Below are 24781 nucleotides of genomic sequence, written 5' to 3'. Positions count from 1 at the left end.
GATTGTGACCTTTCTGAAATTGCTAGCAACAAGGAGCTGAATATGGATAAAGATGCAAGCAAAGACGAACTTACCAATCATGTGCTTGTTGAAAACTTACCAGATGGAGATGAGATTGGAATTGACGATCCTGTGGACAATGGAACGGGAACCGTATTGGATGAATCACCTGAGGATTTGGTTAAAGAACCAGGAAACCAGCCTGTTAACTCACCTGATGAGATGGACAGTTGTGGTCCCATTACAACTCAACCAGTAAGACAGTCAACAAGAATCAGACATCCACCTAAAAGACTTGATTATCCTGATTTAGGAAACCCTCTAGTTACTGTTGTGAAATCACTTTTCCAGGGTTTGAGCATAGCCTTTTCTGAGTCCCTAAACAGTACAGAGGGACAGTACTGGCTACACATGCAACGAGACGTGCATGACATTTAGCTGGGGAGAGTGTAACCCAGTAGAGAAAACTACCTTTTGTTATTTTTTTCTTGTTTTCGTTTTGATTGTATAAATGTATTTTCATTATTTTATTTTGAAAAGAAACATTTATTTTGAAAAAAGGAAGTGTGATCCTCTAGCAAACTTTATTTTCTGTTGCTGGATCACAAGGGATAAATGCCTTTTTCATTGGTTGAAGGTGGTTTTAGCCCCGTCTTCCGAAACACCAGACCATCATTTCACATGAGCTAGATCTTTTCGCACGTGGAAATAGATGAGACAGGTCACGGATAGCTCGTGCGGAATTTTCTAACATTTTGGTGAGTTTAGCCCATGGGTTTGAAAAGTTAATAATGTGTTAGTCTGTTGCTAAAAGTTGTTTCTTCTGTTCATACCGATTCGCGAGTGGTAATTTGCTGTTTAAAAACGGTTGAAATGCTGTTGTGGTAGGATTTGTTTAGCATACTCGAAGGATGATTGGAAAAATGTATTATCTTGCTGGTTATACCTATTAATCATAATTTCATGGTTAAAGAGAACAAGAAATTCATTTGTTGTTTACATGGTTAAAATAATTTCATGTATAACGAGAGATATATTCAAAGCATGCATGTAATGTATTACTGTGGTAATGTGAAAGAAATGTGAAAAGAGATAAAGAACTAAAGCTATAGCTGTGATACAAGAGAAGAAACGGAGCTGGCTGTGTACAATAATGTTAATATTGTTGTGCAGGCTAGGTTTTTTTCCCTTGTCCGTGTGGAAGGAACTAAGATTTTGGATTCCAATGGATTCTCTCCGGATGGAGATGGCGAGCCTGAGCCCAGACTGAACTTTGCAGAGGAACTTACTCTTTTTCCTCGACGGAGACTCCCAAGTGGTAACACACAAACCACAAACGAAAGAGAACAAGAACTAGACTAAGAATTTTTGACTTGACAAATGACCAAAGACAAAAAGACAATTGAATATTGAGCTCAAACGACTATTTTTGGGGTTATTTTTGTTTTGCCGGCTTCTTATTATTATTGTTATGGTTATTATCACTACTACTGTCAATGTGGAATTTGTGTCTTGTTTATTTCATTTTTGTGCAAAATAATAACTGTTGCTGCTCAAATTCCTGTCTCCAGCCATTTCATTCTGCATTCGCCTCGCTTTCTATTGTAGCCCTGCCGAACCTAGCAACTGGTCCGTAGTTTGGCTGTCCTAAACTATTTAAAATGAGTCAGTGGTTACACATGCATGAAAAAAAGACATCTTGGTGTCTCCCTTTGAAGACATAAAATGACTCTAAGAAATGAATTCTGTTACAGCGTAATAAGGATTCATAAAAACTCTAGCTTAACCTGTTCATGTCCCGAGAGTAATGAATAATTCTTCAGTCAAGTCGTCACATTACTGACACATCAAGAGTCTTCTCTTTGCTGCTTTAACTTATTATGTTTTGAATTTTCCGTCTCACAGAGGTTTATGTACTCTTCCTAAGATCCGCTGGGGAGTTCATCAAATTTCGAGTGTTTAATGGATTCATTGCTTTACTAAATCACAAAAAGCACAAAGATCACCCATGGTTTCAATGCTCTCTTGCAGTATTGTTAACACTCAGAAACATCTGTTACAAATACAGCAGGGTGAAATGTAAATGAAGCCGTTTGGCTTTGGGGCAAAGCAAGAAGTGCCTTTACTGCGTATTCACCCAAAGGATGAGAAGGAGTCAAATGGAGCAGTCAATATGAGAGCTGCTATTATTAATGCTACAGTGGTCACTCTCATACCAAGCATCTCTTGACCCCGGCACTGCCCTTTTTCAGCCTTACTCCCCATAGGCTCTTCGAAACTTTACCCAGAAGCGATACGAGCACACGCATCGCTTCTTAATGAAGCGCATGGCCAAAAATAAAGCCCACACTCAAATCACGCCCTTTCATAACCATCTCTCTGGGAGTTTCCTGTTCACTGAGAATTCTCATAATGAACACATTCTCTTATCGTGAATGCACTTTCCATTTTTAGCCTCTTGTAGTTGTCTGTATTGCTTTACTCTATATGGTTGGGACAATACAGCTACATAGATATGCACATTAAGCCAGAGTTTCCCCCGAATGTACAGCCCTGTTCATGATCATGCAATTGATTGGTTCCTGCAGAGCCAACAAGATAATCGATATTTTCAGCTATTTTATCCCCTGTTTAACCAGTGATCCGTTCTGTTCTGCTATATTTTTATTTTAACCTTCGGTACACATTTCAGGAGTCAGTGCAACTGCGAGAATAAAACATCACCTTGTACTGTTTGTACCAGAATAAAATGCAACAAGTAGGTGAACAACAAATGTGATATCATCATGTTATTTTGAGTGTCAGTGGTTTGTGTTGTTTCCTTATTCATTTATTTAATGCTTTATCTGGCATGTTTAGTGACTATGAACATTAAAAAGGTGTTTAGATAGATAGTCTACAGTACACACAATAAGTAAGTGGGCATTTTAAACATTTTAAGGACAATTATCTTTGTGTGTCATTATTAAGATGCATAATGATACATGAACAATGATGGTTGTAAGTAATGGTCTGATTGGCAGGAGCCAAACGCGCTCAATCTAGTACTGCCCTAATGTTATGAGCCACGCCTCATTTCTTTGTATTTAGCTAGGGAAATGAGCAAAGGTGTAGCAATTTAGTGAAAAATGTGCAAGCCTATATGTGGAAATACATTGTACGAGGCTGAAACAGAGATTGTAAAGCTCTAACTAGGTTGAAAGTCAATATTTGGTACGACTACCTTTATTTTTCAATGCACCCTGAACTCTCTTGGGCAGCTTTCTTGAAATTTCTTTACACAATCTTCAGAAATAGTTGTCCAGGCTTCTTGAAGGAAATTCAAAGCTCTTCTTTTAGATGCTTCTACCTTTTGGTTCTGTTCTCTGGCAAGATGCTCCCACACTGCTTTGATAATGTTGAGGTGTTGAGGTTAATTTGGTATAATTATGCCTTTTCATTTTCTCTGTTTCCCTTCCTTGAGAATGGCTTCTTGACAGCCAACCTTCCACTGAGACCATTTCTGATGAGGCATGAGGAAAACAGTAGATGGGTCAGCTGAAGGGCCAGATGCATCTCTCGGGTCATGAGTTAGGTCTTCACTGGTTTTTTTCCCTATTTCTTAAGAACATGGCTCTTAGACACAAAATACAGTTTAAAATTGGTTCATTGCTACGTTGTCTGTTACATGTAGACACAAAAGTCAAGTAAGGGTGCCTTTGTCATGCTTGAATGATCTATAGGTCAGCCCGGTGTTAAGTCGTTTAACACATACACACACACACACACAAAACCTACATTTAGCTAGATTTTCTTCAGTTTGTGTGTTCTGCTTTTGTCTTGTTAATTTAAGTTGCCAGCAAAAACACACTTTGAAAAAGCTGACTGTTAAGGATATTTAGGCCTTATTATTATTATTATTCTCACATCTCACAAATAATTTGCTCCATTTGGTGCACAATAATCTTCACCTTTGAAATGGAGGATATCTGAGTTTTGCGTACAGTTGTGGTCAGATGTTTTTATACCCTCATCATGGGCATGAATGGGGCTTTTAATGATTTCTTTAAACTTTTGGAATGATTGGTGGAATGACTGTACAGCACACCTTTTTGGTAGTTTAAAAAAACATGATTTGGGTGCACAGTTTGAATTTATTTTGGATTTCTCTAATCTAATCTCCACAGAATCAAAAATATACATACAGGCTCAAATACAGACATAAACTCAGTTAAATCTTTTAATAAGTGGTGCTGAAGGTTCTGCAGTGTCTTTTAACTTGACAAGGCTGAGGACTATTAGCTTCACATTAATGATCATGATTGACTACGACTGGTAGTTTCTCTTTGCCAGGATTTGTTTGACAGCACTCATCAGGCTGACCTATAGTTAGAACAATGGAAAAGCCCAAGGAACCCAGTGAAGAGCTTAAAAAAAAACATAGAGGGACAGAATGATGTATTTGCACATGTTGGGAAGGTCTCTTGGAGCCAAAATCATCCATTTAAACAATTGTATGTAAGTATAAATAATTCAGTAAAGCCTGCTGTGAACTGGAAACTACTGGAACACCAGTGTCCACAGTGAAGCCGGTTTGGAGAGTCATGGACTGAGAGTGTATGGACCAAGAAATAAACCCCTGTTTCAAAATCAACACCTTCAGGGTCAACTGAAATTTGCAGCTGCACACACAGACAACCCAAATGCCTTCTGGAGAAATGTTTTATGGTCAGACAAGACAAAAAAAACTATTTGGCAGCAAAGACAAGAGGTATCCTTGGAAGAGTAAAGGTAACGCTTTCAAACCTAAGAACATTATCATTATCAGTGTCAAGTCTGATGGTGGTACATGGATGGAATAATGAAGAAGGAAGACCACCAAAATCTTCAGCTTTATCTCAAACCAACAACAACGGTTAAGACTCGTACACAGTTTTTTCAACTGGACAATGAACCCAAACGCACACGAAAACTGTGTTTGACATGGGTAAACATTAAGGCTAACGTTAAGCTTCTGTTCCCAACGTCCTGACCTCAACTCTATTGAAAACTTGCTTAAAAACTGGATCTGTGCCAGGAAACCAAACATTTTAAATGAGTTTTACCAATGCTGCCAAGAAAAGTGGTTAAATATCCAACCAGAGTTATCGTGGAAGTATTTAAAGATATATGCTGTAACAAAAAGAAGTGTTCAAAGAACTCATTAAACGTCTCAAACTACCCTGACACTCCTACTCCTGGTGAGTGTGGATAAACTTCTGACAACTGTTTGTATTTAAACAGTGCGGATGGCAGACATCACAAGAGTTTAGAAACAACCATCACACTAAATACGATTTTAAAAGTTTGTGTATTAGAAACACTCGATGAGGTGCAGAAGAGAGAGCGATTCGTGTTAAAAGGGGAAGGATTGTCCTGTAAGTTACATGAGGAATTTTTGCAAGTCTTAAACCAAGATACAAGCAAGAGGGGACCTTGGCAGTAACCAAGAAGCTGCGATGTTCAGATGAGGTGAAGTTGCCAAGGGAAACAAGAGGACATTTATAGATGCGAAAAAAGCTGAGGTTACATTTAGAGGACAAATATGAGCGTAAATCTGATTTTGTGTTAGGGTACCTCAGCTGATTACTCCAGGATGTTACTGTACTCTGGCTAATTTGTTATCCTCATAACTCATTCCACTGTTATGTAATAGCACTGTGGGTCTTTTTTAACTTGTAAAGACTGCAGTCTTCATTATTTATACTCTTTCATAGCACAGAGCTATCTGGCATTTAGGCCCGAATGGGTTTGTACGGTATATTAAAATGGAGCAAACTTCCTACATTGAGAAGGAAGTGCAGCATGTATGCACCAAGCTGTCATCAAAAGAGCCCCTTTTAGAAAGATAAACCCTATTTCCCAGTCAAAGCATCCATTCCTCCATAGCTCAGCGGCATTAATGGAGCAGCAGGACTGAGAGCGGTGCCTTAGAGTTGTTACCTATTCTACCATCCATTAGCTGAAAATTGCGTTGAATTTAAAATAACTTTCTACATATCGACTGACGGAGGTTTTCACATGTTGTTAGAGTTGAATTTTAATCACTGGGAACTGTAACCATTTTGAACAAAGCAGAAGTCAAGGTAAAGCAGCTTACTGCACAAGCTCAAGCATTTATTGTTGACAATGTGTGTTTTTATATTTTGCGGCTGTATTGTTTATTTTGTACCATTATTCTGTAACACTACAAAGTGTCAGAACAGAATCTACTCTGAAAAAAAAATAGTAGTGTCTCTAATGTCTGTTTCTATTTTTAAAAAGGTCAAGACAGTGTTTGTAATGGCTCTTTAACACCAGTCTGATAGATGATCACTGGGTGTGGAGACAAGAGCTCTTAAAGGCAGAGGAAGGTATCCTGGTCAGTTCGCCTTGGAAGCCTGTTGATTTAAAAGGTATGGGCAATGTAGAGTAAACCGACTGCTAACTAGAAAATTGGATGTCAGGATGATTTTGATGAGAGAAATTGATTAAATCTGTCAACTGTTCGTTTTAACAACACAACTCTTTGCTTGCAGGTGTCTCTTTGGCAGTTCTAACAAGCAGGCTGGGAGCCAGCGTGATGCAGCCATCTCTCAACAGGATCTTCTCAAGGGACCTGTTACCATAGTCACTTCCATCACACAGATTAAAAAAAAACTCAATCCTGACCTTGGGGAAATGCACTCCTCCTGTTGATCTTACAGTGTTACTGGTCGCAGGGATAGATGAGAAAATAAGGCAATTGTGTGAGATTTGAGCTGACTTCTAATGTTTGTCTCAGTCAGCAGAAACAAGGTGGCTAACAGGGGAGACTGTGTTTCTGTTTTTCCTCTGCTGCCCTCAGAACATAATGAAATAGGGATGGTGATGGAATTGGATAATCTGATGGCATTGGATAATCTGAGTTCTCGCAGATGTTGAGCTTTAATGATGACAAAATTATTTCTGAGCCATATTTGAGCACATTTCGTGTGTTTTCACCTCTGGAACTGAAAGTGATTATTTCTCTTTCTTTCTCTGTGATTTTTGCATTTGTCTCAGTAGATTATAGATTGTTACAACTCTAAAACCATATAATAATGTTGAGGTGCATGCAAACAAAACACCAGTTATGTTTGCATGATTTTCTTCTGTTACTGTGCGTCCCCAGTCCCAAAGAGGCAGTTTCTCTCAACACCTATTCCCACAGCAGTGCAATGGAAGATCCACCTCTGGGAGTTCCTGGAACTGTTAGCATCCACTGCCGTTCTGATCAAGACCTGAAAACAAGCTTCACTGCATCATTATCGCTTTTCTGAATCACTTGAGGTACTAACAAAGCCTATGAGAAGCACTGTGTGCCTTCTCTTATTTCCTTTTTTTCACGATTTTGACGTCATAACTAGATGACTTAGGTGTAACTATTTATTTTCATTGTTCTAGATCTAAGATTATTATAAACTTTTTGTTTTGTTAACTCTGTGACGGAGGTTATATTTTTAGTAGTGTTTGTGTGTTGCATGTCTTGGCAACATGTAGAAAGTTTTGCATAGAGATTAAAATATTATGTCATGTTTGACCTCTGACCTCTCTCTCAAGGCCAGTAGATTATTCTGAAGGTCAAAGGGATAACAAGGCTATATAGAGCTATATATTCAAACTGCAGTTGTTTGTGCTGATAATGTTTTCAGCATACAGGGAAGGAAAAGGGGGGATTCTAAATTTAGTTTGGGCCTCTGTCGTCTTTTTCAAGGTCAAAAAAGGTCAAACTTTCAAACTTTAAAATGTCTTCTATCTTTCGAACCATGCGGTGACCTTAAGATGCGATATACATCTATAAAGAAAGTATTGTCAAGAGTAAGACAAACTGTATAAATGACAAATAATACAAAATAATTATATTCAAAATTATGTCAAGTATTTCAAAATGCATTTCAACAGGGAAAACAAAATCCTGCACTTTGTAGTGCAATAAAAACAAATGCAAACTTGTTAAAAAACTAACAAAGATGAAGAGCATATACAAAAACAAAATATTATTCCACCAACAGAAGAGGATGGATGGATGGATGGATGGATGGATGGATGGATGGATGGATGGTGAGCTGCCTTGGCAGCAGTTTATGTTCTCAAAGTGGCTCTTGCTTTTGTTTTGTTGGGGTTCTTTTGTGGTTGTTTTTTAATAAATGATTAATCAAATGAAACAATGCAATTAATCAAAGTTATTTTTGATCCACCTACTTAAAATTCTGGCAAAAAAACCCCAACTCATAAATACAAATGAATATTCCAGTCAAATCCAAAAGTCCAACCTTAAATCTGACAACTGCAGCCTAAAAATCAAATCTTCTAAAACTGTTTACACATAAAAGCCACTGTTTAAGCTACCAAAAGCTCAACAACATTGTCCTTTTCTCCATGTCCCATTAGGACTCGAAAGCTTTCTTCAAATTGATTAATCATATAGTTCAATATAGTATATTAGTATGCTAATATAATCATACCAAGCCAGTGAATGTAAACACAGTATTAAAATCTGGGAAAGTCTTTGGCAGAAAGTGTACACAACAGTCTGAAAGTAGAAGGCTCTATGTTCTTATAAGCATTTTGATAACATGTCAAATTTTTATTTGGACAAAGTTAAACACTGTGCAGCAGAAACAGCAGAAACTCTATTTGTAAAGTTTCTGCAACAGTCCCTGGAAAGGTCTGAGTTTTATGTCCAAATGTCGCCTGCAGTCTGCATGAGAAATGGAATTTGGGTTTTAGTCAGAACATTTCAATAAATTCATAAATAAACTGCACAAGAATGCCTTCAAAACGTCATCGGTCCTGAAGGGCTTAGTATTCAAATCAATTCAAAATTGGTCACAGACATTTGCCCATGCTATAATCACACATATTCAAAGGCCTAGAAACATTTTACAAATATCTCAGTTTAACTGTTCAACAAAAAACACAAAAGTGTAAAAACAAAACAAAAATAGGATGGAAGAGATCTAGAGGCATGTAACATGATTTTTTTCCATCTTGGTATTCTCCATCTGTCCCATCAACACATCTCCTCTTATACAACAAAATAACAAAGTGGACTGGAAATGTTTTATTGCATATAATTCATTCATGAGAGTGCTTCCCACGCACTGAGGCAAGACTACGCTGGGAGATGGAAGGGGGGCCAATTAATTCACTTCTGAGGGCATCTGTGGGGAAATGCCAGACATGAGGCCTGTAGCCGTGACAGATCGACATCAGCTGCTAACGTCTACGACAGCTTTGTGATTGTGCAATATTCTCATTAAACCTGTACTTGAAGAACAGTTTGCTTATGAGTATTTACAGGTTTGAAATATGTGTGAAGTGAATGTTACAGTTTATTTTTCTGGCTAATTGTTATCTTAATGACAACATTTATAACAGCTTATAAGGGTGTGAAAAAACGGTGACGTGACCATTTTTTCATCAGTGCTTTTTTGTTGTTGTTGTTGTTCCTTCTAGCGTGAAATTTGAATGCTTAAAAGTAAAAATGCCATGTGTGTCAAAAGTCGTCGTAGCCAGTTCCTGTCAGTAGGGGGAAGTGTTGCATGTATATTCATTCATAGAGTCAAATCACTAGAATAGGTTTCATTCAACAACTCTGATTTCCTCTTTCTGTCTTTTATTTCCCGGATGATACACATAATACTTTATAAACACATTGAAATAATCCAACGTGATACCACAGTATAGAAGTGTAATGCTTTGTATTTCTAATTTAAGTTAAAGGTTTCACAATAATTAACTTTCCTCATTTTTCCTCATGACCAGGCAAAATCTAACAATGTCATTTCTTGTTTTGTGTATAAACTAAGTTTGCACTAGTGTTAGTTTAAGTGGCACTGGTGTAAGTTTTCCACTGTTATTGACCGTATGTACTTAAAATACAAAAGATACTGTATACTGTGTCCTTACAGCTTATAAATTCATTCTACATTTGGTTAAATTAATTCCACTGATGCTCTAAAAGATGAAGAGATCAAAGTGATTAGTGGACATAATGTCTAGCCAGACACAGTAAGTGTTATTTGTTTTACTTTGTAAAAGTAAACTAAACTAAAAAATAAATAAATAAAAGCAGTTTATGTTCTAGCTCATTTTCCTCATTTTCAGCTTTGAACTATGTGTAAATGCGTCTTCACACAGCGGCTCATTTTACAGCCACTCGCTCCACAGTCTGCTCGCTAATTAGCCTATCTCTGTGGCTGTATGTGTTTCTCTGTGTGGAACAAACCAAACAGGCGCATCGTTTGAAACCATTCATCTCCGCTCTCTCGCTCTGCTGTCATGGCAACCGTGTATGACTGGCACGAAACACACTGCAGTTTTCTGAGCTTTAGTCCGCGCGGACGGTTCAGCGTACTCTCGGAAAGATGAGTAAAGAAACCAAGGAAGCAGGGCAACCACAGACTGCAAGGTGAGGCAGGGAGCCCGAGGGTATTTACGCTAATTGATTTATTGGCGTACGCGCCAACTGTTGATGCACCCTGTTAACAAACTGTCCGTCGTTTATTTGGATTAAGAGATGCTGGACAATTTAGGAAAAAAAGTCCCATCTCTACATAGGCCCTACTGCTTTATTTATTCGGCAAAGCTGTCCTCTTTGCATGAGCCTATTTTCCACTGCAGAAACTTTCCAGGGACCGTGAACCTTTGGGGGGATTCACTTCGTTTACATGGCTGGAACTGGATACAAATAAGTTAATCTAAAGCACTCATAAATAAACATACAGTCCATGAAACAGAAACACATACCTGCCACATAGAGCAGGTGTATAAGAGACATGGAGATGGCCAAGTTATAGGTACTAGAAAAAAGAAGCACCCCTGATCTGGACAGGGCATCCCAGAGCTTGTTATTCTTGCATAATTTGCCCATACTTTTATTGTGCTATTCCTTATATTGTGCTATTCATTGTATCTTAATATATTGTATTGCTAATAGTTTAGTCTGTTTTTGTTTTTGCTTTTGTTTTTCTTAATGTTACTGGACTGGAGCAACCATAACCCACATAATTTCCCCAGGGATTAATAAAGTATTCTGATTCTGATTCTATTTTAAATAATCTTGAGCAATTTTAAAACAATCCCCATGTGGATTTTATTTGTTATAGTTTTCTTCATTTTCATTGTATCATTAAAATGTGTGAAACTGTTTTCTGCTGAGTGTAAAGGGCTTGGTTTTTTGCAGCTTTTTTTCTGTTTTCTCTTTACAGGAAGCTGTCGCTGCATCCCTTAGCAGTGCCCCTGTTTCCCACTGCAAGCAAATACCTGCAGGAGAAATTGGACCAGGCTGCATACGACATGCACAGAAAAAGAGTTAAGAGAAAAGTCTTTGATTTTTACATTTTTTTAAAAAACATTTGTCATCATTTTCCCTGTTTGCCCATATTCTAAATGTCTTGACCTTAGGTTGTTTGGGGGGGGGTTTTGTCACAAACGAATCTACCTTTTTGTTTTATACAGTTGTTTTAAAGTCAGGATAATCACGGTTTACCGCCTCAGACAGACATGTATGTGGTTTTTTCCCCCAAGGTGATGACAGCAAATCCAGTGGTAAACACGGGACCACCAAAGACATATAGTCACCTCACTCCCAAGCAGAAGAATCACAAGGTTGTCCTTTGAGTGAGAAAACATAAGAAATTTAAATGAATAATTAGAATCACAAAATTATTTTTACCTCCAGTCAGTGTAGAATAAAGTATTGTGAAGCCTGAAGTGATCCAATGTAATAACAATGTTTTAGAGTGACTAAAACACAGTTTTTACATACATGTAGTTAGAATAACCTCCTGTAAATGTGACTGTTTCTAATCACATTTTGTTGAATTAAGACTGAATCGCTGAGGATGCTGGAGATTCAGAGAGAAAACAATAGGCTTAGAGAGAATATATCACATATTATGAGCACACCTGGAAGAGTCGACAACTGGAATTTCTATGAAAAGAAAAGGTCAGTTAAGTTTCGTAATAACGGTGTCAGAACAATAGGGTTTTCAAAGAAATAAGGCGGCTTAATTGTGCTTTCTTTTTCTTCAATATAGCCCTGGGAACAAAAATCAGCAGCTGGAAATGCTCAGAATTGCCCAAGAGAATCAAAGGATCCAGCTTAAACTGAGCCAGTGCAAACCTTTCTATGTGAGGGCTTGGCACGAGGATTGGCTCAAAACTACCGAAGTGATGGAAAGAATTAGTCACTATCCTCATGACAGAGAAAATCAGCAAAAGGTGTCCTTTTCTTTCTTCCTTAAAGCTGCATTGCATTCCTTAACTTCTATGCTCTATATGCTTTTGTTTCACACTATATGTACAAATCAGATAAAAATGTGAACACCTGATCTCATGTGTCACTGCTAGGGACAAGAAAAAAGCAGCAAGGTAAGCAGGAAATGTGGTGCAAAGCAAAAGAAGAAAAACGAGCAACAAGGAAGAGGATACAGGAACACAGATACCTTTAAAACAAATGCACTACCAAATGAGAAAAGGAATGAAAGAAAGAAATCACAAGATACACCCTAAAATTCAAAAGAAATCAATTAAAGCAGTCATTCTATTGACAAGTCACATGTTTTTGATGTATTTAAAAATGCCAAGGACTCCTAATAAACCTAAAAATAAAAACAGGAAAAATGTTAATGCAGTATTTGTTATTCTGTGATTAGGTAAGCAATTTTAAATGCAGTTTTCTTTTTCCTTTTTTTCATATTGTTACTTTATTTGTATTTCATTTTACCCTGACTTCATTCTATTATATTTTTACTTTCAGAATACTTCTTACATTATTAAGATATTTGTTTAGTCATTAGTGTTTAAAATGTATTTCTCTTTTATCCCTATACCATTCTGCCGATTTATTCTATTTGTTATGCATGTATTGTGTTTATTTAACTGCTGTAAGATGAAAGGTGTTCCTGTTGTATCTGTCTTCACTGTTGTTAATGTGATGACAAATAAAAACAGGGGAAATACACTGAAATAACATATATTATTATTGTTGTTGTTGTTGTTGTTGTTGTTGTTGTTGTTGTTGTTGTTGTTGTTGTTGTTGTTAGGTTAGGCGGCCCGGGGGCCAGGAGCGTCAACGTGGAACTTTCTATCACGACGTAGTTTCCTTACGGAACGGTTTAGCGGAGCACTCATTGCAGAAAGAAGCCGCGGGTTTGATTTTACGCAGCTAGCGAGATCTCACGTAGTGTTTTAGTGCATTGCTTCCTCTGCTTCTTAGAATGACACACTTGTGATAGTCAGAACTTTTGACAGTCCACTTTTAAAAAGTCAAAATGAACCTCGACAGACTCAGAAAGCGAGTGCGGCAATACATCGATCAGGTAGGAAAAAATATTAGTTTCTGTGTTGCTAGCTTACGCTAGCTTTTTTTTTTTTTTTTTTAGCACGTTTGGTGTCAGTGGTAACGAACTCTTGCTGTTTTCCTCTTTAACAAATAACAGCCAGTGAGCAGCTTGACATATATTTTGGAGACTGATGCGGTGCCTTTGTGTGTTTGTTTACAGCAACAGTACCAGAGTGCTCTATTTTGGGCCGACAAGATAGCATCTCTCTCTCACGGTGAGCAAATTACGGTAGTTCTAATCTGTCTGTTAGAGTAGCATTACTTAACCTGTCAGCAAAACTAATGATGGTGTGTGTGGTGCTTCATGGGAAGTGGTTACGTTTTCCTGTTACGTTGCAGCTGAAAGAAAGTTTTACTAGCGGTCTGGGCGGATAACAGATTAGCATCCTAGCACATCTTCATTGGTGTGAAACCTGCCAGCGATAACTTCCTAACCTCTAAAACTGATAACCCTATCGACTTTGTTTACATACAGAAGATCCCCAGGATATTTACTGGCTTGCTCAGTGCCTTTATCTGACCTCACAGTACCACAGAGCCTCCCATGCCCTCCGTTCACGTAAACTTGACAAGGTGCGTTGCGTGAGTGTTGAAAAGTGGGTGATTGCCTTTATAACCGTGTTTAGTACGGGGGTGGTGTGTGTTAGAGTTAAACTGTTTGTCATAAAAAAGTCAGCAGCATAATGTCAGACCAAAGTTTTAAACATCTCTTGTCTTCTCTTTAACAGCTGTACGGAGCTTGTCAGTATCTTGCTGCAAGGTGTCATGTAAGTAAATGGAAGATGCACAACATGCCAGTTGTTATAGCCTTTTCTGCAATCTTCTAAATTGCAGATAATCGATTAGATCTGTCATTTTTAATGCTTCTTATTTGTTTCTGCTTTTTCTAGTATGCTGCCAAAGAGTTCCAGCAGGCCTTGGATATCTTAGATGCAGAAGAGCCAGCAAGCAAAAAGCTTTTGGACAGGAGTGGAAAGGAAGACAATGAGACATCAGAATCAACCAAGGATTGGGACATGTCCCCTGCTTCTGTAAGTCTGGGTTGCCATGTGGTGTGTATGTTTAATGAGTTATATTTTTAAATGATTTGACCGCTCATTATATCACAGAGGAGTTGTAGATAGAAAGCCCTGTACTGCCCTATATTGCACCTTAATTTGTTTTTATATAATTGCGTGGAATGAGTCTTGAGTTGAATGTTTTTAATAGGCAAAAAATACATAAATAAGTAAATGACGAGTTAAATTTTTTCTTCTTTTTTTTTTCTGCTGGATCTGAAACTTGATCCGATCTGTGACGAAAAAAACATGATCCGGTCCAAACCGTGAGACTTTTGATCCGTTGCACCACTAGTACACAGTGGAATAAACAGTTACTGATGTGTAGTAATGACAGAGAGTAAGAGGAAGAAGCTCCTCATCATTCTCTCTGTTTTGGCCTTAAGGGAGCAGAAGCGCTTCCCAGACCTCAACAGTGAGAAGAGTCCATTGTTGGGATGGGAGAGATCCCTCATAATCTTCTTGGCTTTGGTCTTGCACCGCTTAGTGTAGTTAATTGCTGTATGTGTGACGATGTTCTTGCAAACTTTCATTCAGATTGGCCCACCTGTTAGGGAGGAGATGGAGGTGCATACAAACATACATAACAGTAAGAAGATAGTTGATCTTGTTGAGGACTTTAGGAATTTTCGTAAAGCCCCTTACTTTTTAGCTGCGGACAATATTCTACAATACTGACTTAGTGTTATGTTTGTGGCCTGATCACATGTAGTAACCAGTTATATTGTAACCTGTTTGGGTATGCTTAGAAAAAGACACTTAACGTTGAGATAACTGAGTGTTAGATTATTGTATAAAATAGTGCTGATTGCATCCTTTGGACATGCTCTGCCAGCTGGCGTGGTCTTTTCACATGACCTCACGAGGGAAAATTGAATACAGAGGAGACGGCGTCAACTTCAGCTCAGCTTGTCAGTCTGTTAAACTGCTGGAGCACCTGACTCAAGCACACTCTCCTTTGCACAGACATCATTTACAAAAGTATTTAACAACTAACCAACAACGAGAAACCATTTGATGCTTAAGAGACACAGAGTGACAGTAGGCAGTATAGCTTTGGTTTTTTAACATGAAACTAATTCTTTCAGCCAGGGGCCATATAAAAATGACACCCTGAGACTGCTTTTTAGTTTTAGCTTTCTTTTTTTCCACTGTGATATTGTTTCTGTCACTATTTAGCTAATATGAACTAATTTTAGTCTGTTAGCAGCAATCAACCTAGTGAAGTCACAGTCTGTACTGGACGAGATGGTGCTAGACATGCTCTAAAAACAGTCACTTTTAACTTAAAACACTTATTTTTTGTAATTCCAGCTTCACAGACAGTGTTAGATTTGTGACAGTCAATTAGAGCAGGGCTCCATGGTGGAAATTACCTTAATACATGTAGAGTTTCATATCCAGTTTAAGTAAAAGTGAAATAACTGCTTAACAATTTAATTTAACAAACATAATCGAGCCTTGTAACTCTCCAGGAACTGAAACTGAGAAATATTTTCTATCTACGATGGTGTATCTTGGGTTGCTCTTCTTTCCTACCATGTAAACATCTTCCATTTCCATTCATCGTTTGCTCTTCCTGTGTTATTGAGTACAACTAGTGAGTGCAGCGAGCGGTGCTCAGTTGAGTCATTTGCTCACTTTTGGTTTGCACATCACCAGCTGATAGTATCTTCTCTTATGTCTACACAGCTAGGTTATACTTAATAGTATATTTGTACCTTTTGTGAACCACATTTTCTGTTTCCACCTTTAGCGAAAACCATTTTCATGTGCAGTGAAAGAAGCGTTCGGGAAGGGTTGAAACATTTTAGCACAAACAATGTCCCCCAGACTCTGTAACTCTCCTCCTTTGGACTTGAGATTAGTGAATTCTATAATCTATTTTAAAAACCAGTTACCTATGCTCAAGTTCCTCAATAAGCACCCACACTTCAAACAAATTAAGAACGATCAAGGTCTTCAAACACGTATTGAGGCATGAAGGATCCTTTGTACCAGTGAGTTATGTCCCTGTGCAATCCACACAAATTCTGTTTGTAGAGAAATAGCATAAATTGTTCTTTCCTTCAGGATGTGAGAATTATCTCAAAATGCTGTCCAGTGTTGTTGTGTATGGAGTATTAACACTCTATGAATTTATGTCCAGTGTCATAGACTCAACCTTTCTTTCTATTCATCTTTGCTCCCAATGAAATATTTCAGATCAGCAGCTCCATCTGCCTCCTGCGGGGTAAGATCTATGATGCCATGGATAACAGACCACTGGCCACCTCCAGCTACAAAGAGGCCTTGAAACTGGATGTGTACTGCTTTGAAGCCTTTGACCTTTTAACGTCCCACCACATGTTGACTGCACAGGAAGGTGAGACTCTGTGGCCAGCGTGTGCACTAAGAATTCCATTTTGTGCACATTAATGCCATAATAATTCCAGTAGTTTATAACAACGCTGTACGTTTTCATCTTTCAACAGAGAAGGAGTTCCTCGACTCCCTTCCTCTGAGTCAACAGTGTACTGAGGAGGAAGAGGAGCTGTTACACTTCCTTTTTGAGAATAAATTAAAGAAGGTAAGGGGTTATGCATTTAGTTTAACAACTGGATTTTAACTGTGAATTTATAAAGTTGGGGGTATTTTTTCCCCCTCTTTTCAAGGATTGCAACCAAAGGCCCAACGCTAACAGTGAATTTATGATTAAGGATATTTTTTGTGATATCAGCTCACTGGTTTGCCATTGCTGATAACAAATTATAGAAAAATGATCTCTATGCAGTTATTATAAGCATGAGTGTGTAGAGTGACTGTTGTCTGTTGTTGCTGTGTGATGGTTTTGTCTGTTTTCACACCATCTCACATTTTAACCTTGCTATGTGCTTTCACAGACATGAATTTGACACATGCTCTCTCTGCTTTCCTCTGCAGTATAACAAGCCCAGTGATTTAGTGGTGCCAGAGATGGTCAATGGTCTTCAGGACAACTTGGATGTCGTCGTGTCTCTTGCTGAAAGGCATTATTATAACTGTGATTTCAAGATGTGCTACAAACTCACATCAATGTAGGTGTCCCAGGGTTTTCATTTAGTAGTAGCAGACTTAGTGCCACTGTAGAATCTAAGAAAATGAAATCTAGCTGTAGATTTTGCTCTTTAACTACGCTAGATTATATTTGTATACATTTAGATTTATGAATGACTAGCAAATACATTTTTTGTGACTTCTGATTTTGGTGATGTACCTGAAGTACACCTGTTTTGATTACAGGGTAATGGTTAAAGACCCCTTCCACGCCAGCTGTTTGCCAGTCCACATAGGAACACTGGTGGAGCTTGGAAAAGCAAATGGTAAAATATATACACGGGTTTATTCATACAGCATGTTTAGTTTGGTTCCCCTGAATATCAGTTTAATGTTTTTGTTTTGTTTTTGTCCGTGCAGAGTTGTTTTACCTCTCACACAAACTTGTAGACTTATATCCCAACAACCCAGTAAGTTTTTTTTTCATTATTTGATCTGTTATACATTTTTTTCCCCCAATTATTTTGCTGATAACTAAAAACCTTTTAACCAGGTGTCTTGGTTTGCTGTGGGTTGCTACTATCTCATGGTTGGCCATAAAAACGAACATGCTCGACGATACCTCAGGTATTTATGTTGCCTCTTAAAGAGAAATCCATCCTTTTTGTTACAAAAAAAAAAAGTTACTGACAGTTTATGTTCTGGTCTCTCAAACATATTTGCTGTTGTACATCTCCTTAAGCAAAGCCACCACTTTGGAGAGGACTTACGGTCCTGCATGGATTGCCTATGGGCATTCCTTTGCGGTGGAGAGTGAGCATGACCAAGCCATGGCTGCCTACTTCACTGCTGCTCAGCTGATGAAAGGGTAGGTTGATGATTGATGTGTCAGAGAATGATCCATACGCATGTAAAATGTTTGTCTGTATATAGCTGCGGTTGGTAAAGAATTTTGTTAAAACTTTAATTACAAAAGAGTCAAATGTTTCTATCATGTCCTTTAAAAACCTCAGCAGTATCCAAGCATAATGCCATCCAGGTTGTGTTGAACATACATATATTTTTGCTGTATTTTTGCCAGATTACATGCTGAGAGCCACGAGTATAAAAGCATTTCCTGCTATTGACAAGAAAAAAATATTGGCTTAAATGTCTGCAGCCATTTTTGCAACCTTTTATTTGTGTGTTTGTGGTGTTGTTTTGGGGTCATTGTGACATTCCTGCTTTACATTCATGCTTAAGTGCATGCTTTTGACTCCTTGAATCTTTCTAGACTATAATGGTGACTAAGAAACACAACATACTGTCACATGTAAAAGTCAGGTCATGTTATTGTTGAGTATTCTGTGTGCATTGACGTGCTTGTAAAACATGAGATGAGGATAGATTCAGCTTTCCTGTTTCCTGTACTCTGTTACACAGGTGTCACTTGCCCATGCTCTACATTGGGTTGGAGTATGGATTAACCAACAACTCCAAGTTAGCAGAACGTTTTTTCAGCCAGGCTCTTAGCATTGCTCCAGAGGACCCATTTGTCATTCATGAAGTGGCAGTGGTTGCATTTCAAAATGGAGAGTGAGTATGACGGCACAAACACCCTTAAACTTTTTGTTGGACACATTTAGGATAAATGTTGTCATCAGCAAATGGATATTGGTATCATAAACTGTATAGAATGGATGGGTGTAATTACGCTCATGTCTCCTGTTGGTCTGCAGCTCTGCTTCGGTTTACAAATTCAAACAAACACTGTGGTATGAACGAGAGTTAAAAATGGCCCAAATTCTTTCATCTTAAATAAAATGATCAGTGTGGCTGCTCTTCTGGGTGTTACAGTAGAGCTTAACCACCCAAGCATCTATGAAAAAGAGGATTTAAGAAGTTTAACAGTTACAAAATTAGCTCAGCAGTTTCCACCTGAAGATGATTATACCATGTTCTGATTGAGTGATTTCTAAAAAGCTCAAATGTGCTGTTCTGGTATCACTTCAGACTTGAATGAAGACAGAAAACTAAACAACAGCAATGTTTGTACATTGAAGTTGATCTAGGTGGTAGCTAGCTACAAAGCTATGTAGCTAATTAGGATATTAAAAACACATTAGCAAAGTAGTGATGGAGGATGAACATTAACTTTTTCTCCCTCAATAAAACTTAATGTGAGGTTTCCCGGTGGGCAAAGAAAATGCAATCATAGGGCAGGTAAAGACGCTTAGAACAAACTCCAGTCAACAGAACATCTGTAATGATCCATCCACAGCACGAGGTTAGACATCAACATTTTTGTGCGTGTTTTGCATTACTTCCTTTGGAAAATTGCTAAACCTCAGCTTAATCTACCCATTCAAACAGCCTAAAAATGTGATGCACATGAATAGCCGACAATGATCAGAGCTTATTTTTAGAGGGTGTTTATATTAAATTAAACAAAGATGTAAAGCATTACAGCACATTTAAAGGACGACAGCCTTAATGAACAGAGTAGGAGCTTGGCCCCGTAAGCAGGTTTTGGTGCGTCACTTAACAAGCAGATAATTAAATGAGGTAAATTTAGCAGCTAGTTACCAAGTTTTGCTGCCTTTGTGAGCACCCAAGTGTACACGTACACACATACACAGATATCATTTAATTATGCATTATTTTAAGCTTTAGTTCATTGAAGTTGTCTAAATCATGTACAGTTGTCATGAAGGGGGAGTTTATGGACAAATTGCTTTTTGTGACCTTTTGTTCTGTAAACATGCGAGTTTCAACTGTAATGTTGGAAATCACTGGACCGTGACAACAATTTTGGAACCAGCCTCAAGTAGCCATCTGAGGAAGTCGTTGCATAACGTGTGTTTGCATTTATGTAATCTTGGTTTTTATACAGTCTTGGTATTTAAGTACAGTGTAGGAACCATGTAAGAGATCTAAGAGATGTTGCAAATTTGAGTAAATCCTAATGTATAGAGTGCACTGTTGTCATGTGTTAGTACACAGATTGCAGACAGTTATTTAGTTGCTTTCTAAGAACATTTTTGCTGTTTCAGCTGGAAGACAGCAGAGAAGTTGTTTCTTGATGCACTGGAGAAGATCAAAGCCATAGGGAATGAGGTAACAGCTGATTGTTTTAACTGATACCATCAATGTGATCCATGTCTTGAAAACTTAAGTCTTTGCAATATTTTTGTAATTTTGTTTTTTTAATTAAAGGTTACTGTGGACAAGTGGGAGCCTCTGTTAAACAACTTAGGTCATGTATGTCGGAAACTGAAGTAAGTACTACTTAATTACATCAAGACTGTATTTGCAGACTGTGTTATGTCTCATTGCCATGGTACATGATACGCTCAAAGTTGATTTTATAGTTACTGATTAATTTCGCTACATATAAATTGGAAAATTATATAGCTGTTGTTATTCCATCAGCAAACATAGAAATGGAAAGTTTTGTAATCATTTTAAATGCACTATTTATGACATGTAAAGCCTGCTGATGATGTTTGGCTCACTCAGTGAGTAACAGCTTTGCATGTTGCTGTGTTTGTTTCCTTAGAAAGTACGACCAGGCTCTGGAGTACCACCGTCAAGCTCTGGTGTTGATCCCTCAGCATGCCTCCACCTATGCTGCGATAGGATACGTGCACAGCCTCATGGGTGACTTTGAAAGTGCTATTGACTACTTCCACACGGTAAACTTTAAAGGGATCCGTTGGTTTTGTTCCTTGTTTGTCTTTTAGTAAGAGGCACTCACAGGGAGTTGGAGTTCCTGTGGGTTCTTAACAGTCTGAAACAAAGTTACTAAAATGAATCTCTCATAAGATTACTGTGTTACTGGTATTTTAGGTAGCATTTTTAGTAGGAAAGAAGGAATAATGTATAGCCTATGAGATTTTATTTTATTTTTTTTTTAGTTAACCAAACACGTACACCAAAAAAAAAGTACACAAGAATAATCTGACATAAACTATACACCGTCTAGATATCGTACAGGTTCACTTAAAATATAAAATGACTTGGCTCCAAAAATTTGACTTCTATCACAAGTTAATAAGATAAAGTAGCTATATTATAGTTGCATCTTAAAAAATATAATATTGCCCAATGCAGAGAGGTATTTTTGATTTAGCAGTGACTTTGTTTTGGGGGGTTTTAAGCCACAGATATAATGCATGACTTTGATCAATGTTTGGTTTTAATTCTTATTTTAGCTCTTGAAACGTTCATTTTAATTCTTTATTTGTTGTTGAGGGTGCTGTCCAGAATACTAGCAGCCATTAAAATCACATAATTGTATTATTAGCACATAAAACATAGTCAAAACAATCTGTTTTTATCATTTAAAAAAAGGGTTAAAGTAGTTTGTTGGGGGGTTTTTGTCTTTCTTTGGCAGGCACTGGGACTGAAAAGGGATGACACTTTCTCTGTGACGATGCTTGGCCACTGTATCGAGATGTACATCGGTGACACTGATGCATATATAGGTTGGTTTCAATTTTGGAAAATATTTTCACATTTCTTATGTCTCATATAAAGTAAATTGTTAAAGAATTTAGCTGTAAAAAATATTCATAGTCACCTTTTTTTATTATCTAAAAGGGTATTTCCTTTGTGTGAGATTAGGCACCTTCTTAGGAACCTTGTATTTGTGATGCCACCATAGACAATAAAAGGGTCTGGAGGCTAGCTGTGGTTGCAAAAAGACTTTCTCAGGAAAAGCATAATCTTCTCTAATATTCTCCACTGAAATCCAAAGCTATCTGCAGCAATATATTAATAGCACTATAGACTAAAGGGGTAATTATAAAAAAATAGATTTGGGCTTTAACTGTCCTTTTAAGTCTGCGTAATTGTAATTACATGAGTGATATCTGCCTCAGAAAATGAAGTCTTCCTGTTTGTTTCTGCTAAGGCACAGACATCAACGATAAGGTGCGAGGCAACTTGAACACTCCAGCGCTGATGAAGATGCTGAACACCTCAGAGCCTGATGACCTTCTAGCCACTCCGAGATTGGAAGACACTAGCATCATGTCTTTGGAAACGCCTATCCCAAATCAGGACAAGATGATGCTGGAGACGCCGCTTCGGCTCTCGTTAACCCTGGAGTGTGACATGTACGAGAGCGACGTGATGTTAGACACCCTATCAGACACCAGCACGTGATCTCTGCCACGAGGTGGAACTGTCGTGGCAACAGGGTGGCATAGGTTCACATATCCATGCCCAAGGACAACACAAAACCTTAGCACCTGCTCTTTACCAAAGGCTTCCTGAGGTTTCCCCGTCTTGTGCATAGTATTGTTGTTTCTCTAAGCAGCAAAACACAGAAGAGGCAGTTGTGAACATTATTAACATGAGTAAGTATAGATTAAATCTGATACGGCACCTGCTGTATTGCATATTATGTTTGCATGAATGCACTTTAAAAGGGGAATACCTTGGTTAAGGTGCTTAGTACGTGGCCTAGCAAAGGCACAGCACTGGACCTTGGGTTAAGACACTGGGATCATGTGTTCCTATGACACTTGAATGAATAGGGGAAAGAAGCCACACGCCTCACGTCATAAATTAAAGACTACAGTTCCTGTGGCAGCGCCCCCACCCCCAATGCTTAACCTGTGGATTTTCAACTTGAATAAAGAGCCAGCTAACAACAAGCCGTTTTTGGTGGGGGAAAGCGTTTTGATTATTCTTTCAAGAAACAATGCATTTATCTTGAAATAAAGAAATGTTGAATAACACCTAATCATTTCTTTTTTTAATTATTACTATTGATTTCAAAAATCTACTAAACACAGTTGGTTCGGTGAATAATAATGAGAAGTTTTTAAATATTTTTCTTTTTCTTCACATTTGTTTACTAAGTTGTCAAAGCTGAAATGTTGTAGATTATACGTTTGGTGGTTGAAAGAGTTCTTTGCAACTTAACACGAAAATTTGTTTGCTCATAAATGTGTTCAACTGAACCACTAAACAGAGAGATTTGAAGGAACAAAACACATTTTATTGTGTGGGTTTTGACACCTCGTCATTCACAGCTGAGAATGGTGGTGTTTGCAAACAGTAGGGACAAAATTAGAAGTAGGAAACATTTGGCTTGTTTTTCTAGTAACTTCTCTAAAAAGCAACAGCTTTTGTTTTCTCCATATATATATTTAGCTCTGTGGAATAAAAAAAAAACAAAAACCATTGTGGGTGAGAAGTGTTTAAAACTTTTAAAAAGCTGATTGGAAAGGCAGGAATCTGCTGCAGATCAACAGCATTGAACTAACCTACAGCATTGAGCAGCCACTCACGTGTCTTATTCCAGTTAAGGAGAGGGGTGGGATCTCTGAGCTCGAGTGAAAACACCGAACTTGTCTCCATCGCTTCTCTGAGAGCCACAGGACAGATAGGGTTGTGCTATTTACCGTGGGGTCCTTCTGTTCAATGGAGAGCGTGGAGAGATGGGCTGCACTCCAACTAAGTCAACCGGCATTTACACCCACGATAAGGTCTGCCGGGACTTGGACACCTGCTCCACTTTTGTCCCCAGCATGAAGAGCTCAGAGTCGACACCAGAGGGACCTCGGCTGTGTGCAGAGACCAGAAGCAGCAAGGAAACCTTCCTAAGTAGTGAGTGTGCTGCCAACCTAAGTTCAGTGCTGAGTTAAAGAAAAAAACTTGTTTGTACTTGGAAAGAATAAAAGTACTTGTTTATAAAAATAGGTTTGAAAAAGTGTGAGGTTTATTCCACTGTGGACAAATTCGCCAGTTTGCCGTGTGCACATCCATGCCGAGTCCGATGTGAAGAGATGGCTTTGTTGACCTTTTTGCAGTTCCCTGTCGAGACATCCACGGGCGGTCAGCGAGCCAGTCTTCCTGCCATGAATCGTGGAGTTTTGCGGGCAGCTCATCGTCTGCGAGTCAGTGCGACATGAAGCCCACCTCGGGATCCTCACAGTGACACCGAAAGAGCCTGTCTTATAGAGTTACATACACACTGCGTGAGTGGGAGTGTGTAATTATTGCAAGAACTGTTTCTTACGTACTTTTCGGTACTGATTAAAGACCGTTGTGGATGCTTAAACTAAATAAATGCGTTTTTCAACCAAGTGGATAGTTTCCCTTGTTTATTTATAAAATTGTTTATTTCTATTATTTTAGTTGTTTTGCTTTTTTTTTATTTTAGTTTTTACATTTTCTTTTCTTTTCTTTCAGTTGTTGACCAAGCTAGAACAACAGCTCCATACAGGGAAACTACGTAAACTTCATACCATAAAACCGCTTAAAAACAGAGAGAGAGACTCCAAAAAGGCTATAAAAGTGATAACAATGTTTGTTGATTAAATAGTTTGCCGCCTGTTCTTTCGGC

The 24781-nt window shown here is 38.2% G+C and overlaps 2 protein-coding genes across 2 annotated transcripts; both read left to right on the top strand.

Moving 5' to 3' along the window:
- The first annotated feature begins 10302 nt into the window (after positions 1 to 10302).
- Positions 10303 to 12537, top strand: cfap97d2 (CFAP97 domain containing 2). The gene is made up of 6 exons (XM_085373761.1): positions 10303 to 10432; positions 11232 to 11334; positions 11551 to 11631; positions 11853 to 11971; positions 12063 to 12246; positions 12376 to 12537. Exons 1-6 carry the CDS (start codon positions 10389 to 10391, stop codon positions 12535 to 12537), a joined length of 693 nt encoding a protein of 230 aa, XP_085229887.1. The 5' UTR covers positions 10303 to 10388.
- A 638-nt stretch (positions 12538 to 13175) lies between these two features.
- Positions 13176 to 23163, top strand: cdc16 (cell division cycle 16 homolog (S. cerevisiae)). The gene is made up of 18 exons (XM_085374250.1): positions 13176 to 13346; positions 13530 to 13584; positions 13845 to 13942; positions 14098 to 14136; positions 14260 to 14400; positions 16633 to 16792; positions 16902 to 16996; positions 17350 to 17483; positions 17689 to 17768; positions 17863 to 17912; positions 17996 to 18069; positions 18185 to 18310; positions 18865 to 19017; positions 20475 to 20538; positions 20638 to 20699; positions 20981 to 21116; positions 21818 to 21908; positions 22337 to 23163. Exons 1-18 carry the CDS (start codon positions 13299 to 13301, stop codon positions 22588 to 22590), a joined length of 1860 nt encoding a protein of 619 aa, XP_085230376.1. The 5' UTR covers positions 13176 to 13298; the 3' UTR covers positions 22591 to 23163.
- Positions 23164 to 24781: the final 1618 nt, after the last annotated feature.

This window comes from Diplotaxodon limnothrissa, linkage group LG16 (genome assembly GCF_057381915.1).
Source record: "Diplotaxodon limnothrissa isolate DT_005_m linkage group LG16, D_limnothrissa_male_GT1.1, whole genome shotgun sequence".
NCBI lineage: Eukaryota > Metazoa > Chordata > Actinopteri > Cichliformes > Cichlidae > Diplotaxodon > Diplotaxodon limnothrissa.
The sequence above is the reverse complement of the archived record's forward strand: the minus strand, read 5'-3'. Positions and strand labels throughout refer to the sequence as shown.